The sequence below is a fragment of the Chinchilla lanigera genome, unplaced genomic scaffold (genome assembly GCF_000276665.1).
Source record: "Chinchilla lanigera isolate Chin_1 unplaced genomic scaffold, ChiLan1.0 scaffold00012, whole genome shotgun sequence".
Classification (NCBI taxonomy): domain Eukaryota; kingdom Metazoa; phylum Chordata; class Mammalia; order Rodentia; family Chinchillidae; genus Chinchilla; species Chinchilla lanigera.
In genome coordinates, this window is record NW_004955413.1 from 21,861,855 (window position 1) to 21,867,700 (window position 5,846).

The window sequence follows — 5,846 nt, forward strand, 5'->3', positions numbered from 1 at the left end:
AAAAAAGAAATGTGCTATTACATACATCTAGCTGTCCCTCCAAAGCCTCATGTGCCCAAAGCGGGTGACTGGATTACTGGTGCTTTCAGCTCACTTGCTGTGAGGGGTTGAGGTCTGGTCAGAAGAGGGTGGTCACCCAGGATTAGCCTGGAAAGATTTATGTCCCTCTCCCACTTCTCCCTTTGCTCCCTGCTTCGCTCCTGCCCTTCCATGAGCAGCTTCCCTCAGCCATTCTATCTCACCTTGGAGCCAGCCAACTGAAACATGAGCCAAAATAAACCTTTCCTCCTTTAAACTGTGGGTGCCAGGTATTTGCCCCAGTGATAAAAAAGTGACAAAGACAGAAGGCAATGTGGAAGCCGGGCATGGTGACATACACCTATAATACCAGCACTCAGGAGGCTGAGGCAGGAGGATCCCAAGTTTGAGGCCAGCCTGGGCAACTTAGAGACTCAGTGACATCCTGTTTCAAAATAAAAAACAAAAAATAGAGAAGAAGCTGGGGAGGTAGCTCAGTGTGAAGGCCCTGGTTTCAAGCCCCCATACTATGAAAAAGAAAAACACGCTTGTATCTGCCTGGGTCTCTTGCATTACACTTCCGAAGGATCTGAAGAGTGGGCGGTAACAGAGTCTTTGCATGACCACACTTTGGTCAGGCTCCTGAACCCTCTCAGAGTGCTGTGCACATCCGGGTAAAACTCAGTTTCAGCAAAATCTGATCTATCAGATTAGCAAGGGCTCCTGCCCCATTATCTGATCACCCACCATATCTGATCATGTTTCTCATCCTGTACCGTCCCATAAGTGGTGTCTCACCACCCTGGACTGTCTTCAGCAGAATCCTGTTCGTTCAGTTTAGACAGAATCATCTGTGCCCCTCATGTCCTCTGAGTAATTTTCCACCCATCGATCCCGCCCTTCCCATGCTGTATTGGAAGCTGAGTGTACTCTCTTCCCCATTGCAAAATCCCACTGCAGCAGTCCCTATCCCTATTGCAATGCCCCTCCCCTTGAGTCAAGTCTTCTTTGTTGTGTTTTATTTTTTAATTCTTTTTGTCTGTTTGAGACAGGGTCTCGCTGGGCAGTTCAGGCTGGCCTTGAGCTCACTTTGTAGCCCAGGCCTGTCTCGAACTTGCAACAATCCTCCTGCCTCAGCCTCCTGAGTGCTGGGGTTACAGGCACGTGCCACCACGCCCGGCCCTTGCTGTGTTTTAACAAGTGTCACCAGTTTTTCTTTTCCTAAACACTGGGACCCAGCTCTACAGAGGGAGAGAACCCTAATCCCTGGCACCAGCGCATCTGATAGGCTTCCCTCTTAGAGCAGAACTCCTTGAAAGAGCTATCTGAATTCCTTCTCTAGTTTCTGTCCTGTTTGTTCTGCGCAAATACCACTCCGCTGCGACAGCTCTGTCTAGTACCAGGGCCTCCCTGATGCTGACACCGGTGGTTACTTCTCAGTCTCTTAGCTGACCCCTGTGCAGTATCTGACACCGCTGATCACTCAACTCCACCTTCCTTGAAATACTTTCTCCTACTGCCTTCAAAAAACATCAAGTGAGGGTGTAGCTCAGTGCTAGAGCCCTAGACTAGCATATGCAAGGCCCCAAGTCTGACAACCAGCACTTCTAAAAACCAAACCAAATAAGCAAAAATCCAGCTTGCTATTTGCCACTTCTGCTGCTCTTTCCCAAGTACCTCTGCAGGATCTTCTTCAATGTCCTGAGCTCCATACACACAGAACCCCTCAGGGCGCACTCCCGGAACCCCTTCCCTTTAATACGTACTCATTCCACCAATGAAACCAGCAGGCTATGGCTACTGATGCCACATATTTAGTCTGATGACTTCCAAGATCATCTCTAACCCAGACCTTCCCTTGAATTCCATCTGATACATATAACCACTTATCAAAGGAACATCTCCATTTGAATGCTTAACAGGGCTCTTGAAACTGAACTCTAGGTATGTATTTCCCAAACCTGCTCCTGGGTCTTTCCCCCTTCGGTGAGTAGAAGCTCTGTCTCTACTTGCTCAGGCCAGAAAACTACAAAGTCATCCTTTCCACCACTTTTCCCCAAATCCCCACCCAACCCATCACCATACCCTATTTCAGAATATACTCAGCCACTCATTGGCCAAATGTAGCCCACTCTGGGACAAAAGCAGAAAAATGCCATTTGGTAACCACCTAATAATAAATGTTTCAGGCCAAGATCACTGGGTTCAAATTGGGTGTGGTAGCACATGCCTGTAATCCTGGCACTCAGGAGGCTGAGGCAGGAGGATCTTGAGAATTCGAGTTAGAGGCCAGCCTGGGCTACAAAGTGAGTTCAAGCCCAGCCTGAACTGCATAGTGAGACCCTGTCTCAAAAAGACAAAAAAAAAAAACAAAACAAGAAAATCATTGGGTTCAGAAATTAGCAAGTAGGAGTCTGAGGATAAGATTTAAAAGCACTCAAAATTATCACCTGAAAGATACTTAAAGAGGAAAACAATGATTTTATGGTGGGGAAGACTGTCAGACACCACTAACCAGGTAATCACAGTTATCGCCACTAGCTGTGGACAGACACATTGCATGAGAAATAGCCACCATCACTTCTTGTGTCTTCCTACAAAAAACATGAATTTAAAGGCCAGAAAACATCAAAGTAACTCAATACATAGCCTGTACTCCTCAAAAAAGATCAAACTCTTGAAAGACAAATACAGACTGAGGAATTGGTCCAGGTTCTCAGGGAATATGGAAATGTATCAATTAAAAGCAAAGTGGGATCTTGAACTGGACCTTGGGCAAGGAAACAACTTTTCCTGGCTTCTAAAGGACATTAAGGGGCTGGGGATTTAGCTCAGCGGCAAAAGCGCCTGCCTGGCAAGCGTAAGGTCGTGAGTTCGGTTCCTGGTACCAGAGAAAAAACCAAAAAAAAAAAAAAGGACATTAATAATGGAACAACTAGTAAAATGTGACAAAACCAGGAGATTAAGTCATAGTACTGTGTCAATGTGAATTTTGTGATTTTGATCATCTTCCTAGGATTACGTAAGGGAATAAACACACGTATTTAAAACTAGAAGGTCTTCATCTGTACAATTTATTCTCAAATGGTTCAGACTAAAAAAGCATTACATATGTATGCATGTGTCTGTACACGGAAAGAATGAAAAGCAAACAGCACATGAGCTAATAAGAGCAGGGTGAAGACTATGAAAAAGTTCTTTCTGTCATTTTTGCAGCTCTTCTGAAGAGCTCTTTCAAGATACATGAACACACACACATAGATCTCACAATGCCTTCAGGGCCATGCTCTCCATAAATGACTGTCATCTCTCACCTGGATTAAGTCAGTGGTTTCCTAATCACGCTTGCTATTTCTGCCCCTGCCCCTGTCTTTTCTTCCAAAACAGCCAGTGATCTCATCAAAGTGCATCAGCTCATAGCACTATTTGCTCAAAATCTTCCCATGCCTTTCTACTTCCTTCACTTATTTATTTTTTTGGTACTGGGAATCAAACTCAGGACCTTGCGCTTGCCAGGCAGGCGCTGTGCCGCTGAGCTACATCCCCAGCACCCCCCTTCCTTCAGAACAAAGGCGAAGGTCCATATTATGACCTACAAGGCTGCACTCTGAGCTGCCTGCCCTTTGACTCTCATCCTCCTCCAGCCGGCTGTGCTTGCTGCCCTGCTGCAGACCCACGGCAGGCTCGGAGCAGGGCTTCACACCAGCTGCTTCCTCTGCGTGGCAGGCCCCGATACATTCACTGCTTAGAACACTGGAAGAATGCTAAGGGCTCGAAAGGCCTATGTAGAAAAGAAGGCGCGAACACCGGGCAGAAGCATCTTTTATCATTCTTCGTTCTGTGCTAGTAGAAACAGACCTGCCAAGCCAAAGAACACTAACGATGTTTAAACCCACATACTCACCAAGGGAGGCACAGCTGCCTTCTGACGCCTCAAATCTGCAAGCATATGTGTGGGCAGGAACGTAAGCAGCAGAGGTATTTAGGAGCGGGTCCCAAACAATGACATTATAAATGACCCCTTGTCCCGGCAGGGAGGAGAAGGAAACACTTGTCTTATCATTAGCTGTTAGGGTCACCACCTAAAGCCAAAAATAATGCAAGATTAATACTGAGATTTTTTTAAAGCTATTCTATTGTAAGCCTACCTACATAAAATATTGAATTATATTTTTTGTTTAAAGTATACACCAACGGATTTCATTTTTTCAAAAGGCCACCCCACACAGTTTATATGCGCTAATAGAGACAAATGCCTATAGAGAACACTTCAGAGATTTTCTATAGTGTGTTAAATGTTAGTAGTTGCCAGGCATGGTGGCACATGCCTGTAATCCCAGCACTCGGGAGGCTGAGGCAGGAGGATGGTTGTGAGTTCGAGACCGGCCTGGGCTACAAAGTTAGCTCAAGGCCAGCCTGAACTGCATAGCAAGATCCTGTTTCAAAAAAGACCAAAAGACAAAAAAAAAAGTTAGTAGCTTAAGTAAAATGTGAGGCCAGGGATATATAGCTCAGTGGTATAAGCACCTGCCTGGCAAGCGCAAGGTCCTGAGTTCAATTCCCAGCACAATTAAAAAAAAAAAAAAAAGAAGAAGAATTAAGTAAAATGTGACAAAAGTAGTGTATAAATGTTAGTTGAAAGAAATATTTTTTTTCATTTCTTAGATTTTAAACAATTTAAGAATAGGAGCCGTTCATGGTGGCGCATGCCTGTAATCCCAGCACTTGGGAAGCTGAATTTAAAGGGCAAGGAAACAACTTTTCCTGGCTTCTAAAGGACATTAAGGGGCTGGGGATTTAGCCCCAGGAGGATCGTTGCAAGTTTGAGACCAGCCTGGGCTGCAAAGTCAACTCAAGGCCAACCTGAACTGCATAGCGAGATCCTGTCTCAAAAAAGACAAAAAACAAACAAACAAATAAAACCCAAAAAACAATTTAAGAATAGCAATTGTTTTAACTTGCTAGCTACTCTATTTAGCACTTAGCATGGTTGTTGAGGACCGCAAATTCACAAAGGCAAATTTTGCATGCTTCCCTAAACGATAAATGGAGGTTTGGGATTTTCCTTATCACCCTTTTGAGATTTCCCATTAGCTCTTTACAGGGATGGGCCATCCTCCCCCACCCACTAGGACTAAACTGAAACCACTAAGATTAAAAAAATGCCCCAGGGCAAGATCCTTCTTGAGTCATCCCAAATCATCTGCTGCCCACTGCGGCTGACCCTGACCCTTCCACTAGCCCTCCAATCGTTGTAGACAGCCAGTAGTGGCTGCTTAGAGTTTCTTTGTCTCTGCCCATCCTGAGGCATGGACCTCCCACCCTCCCCTTTGTGTATTACTAAATGTGCCTCTGTTTCTTATTTCATCCTTTCGCCATAATCCTCATGCAGGCAGTTGGGGATCTCGGCCAGGTCCCCAATACACGACGACCAGCACAAAGTAAATATCCAACAAATGGCATCTATTACTAGTAGCTATACAGCTGATTACCACCTTTTTTGTGTGTGTCTTTTTGAGACAGGATCTCACTAGGCAGTTCAGGCTGGCCTTGAGCTCACTTTGTAGCCTGGGCTGGTCTTTCACTCACAACGACCCTCCTGCCTCAGCCTCCCGAGTGCTGGGATTACAGGTGTACACCACCATGCCTGGCCCCAATTTATTTTTGTCTCCCAGGTTCTCAAATAAAGTAACATTACAAACTGTTGTGTCATGCAGTAGTCCTTAACCTCAAATATTCCTTGTAAAGGTTGCTCTTTATGTTACAGGCAGCTGAGTTAGATAGAAATATTATAGGCAGTCAGACAGGGCCAGGCCCTCAAAGGAGCC

At 45.3% G+C, this 5,846-nt stretch overlaps 1 protein-coding gene across 2 annotated transcripts in view; it reads right to left on the bottom strand.

Annotated features, from left to right (window-relative positions):
* Tm7sf3 (transmembrane 7 superfamily member 3) overlaps positions 1 to 5,846 on the bottom strand; it is a 42,755-nt gene that overhangs the window by 14,160 nt on the left and 22,749 nt on the right. For both annotated transcript variants that reach the window (XM_005379116.2, XM_005379117.2), the window contains exon 6: positions 3,923 to 4,100. In XM_005379116.2, coding sequence (XP_005379173.1) covers positions 3,923 to 4,100 — 178 coding nt within the window. The remainder of the gene's footprint in view (positions 1 to 3,922; positions 4,101 to 5,846) is intronic.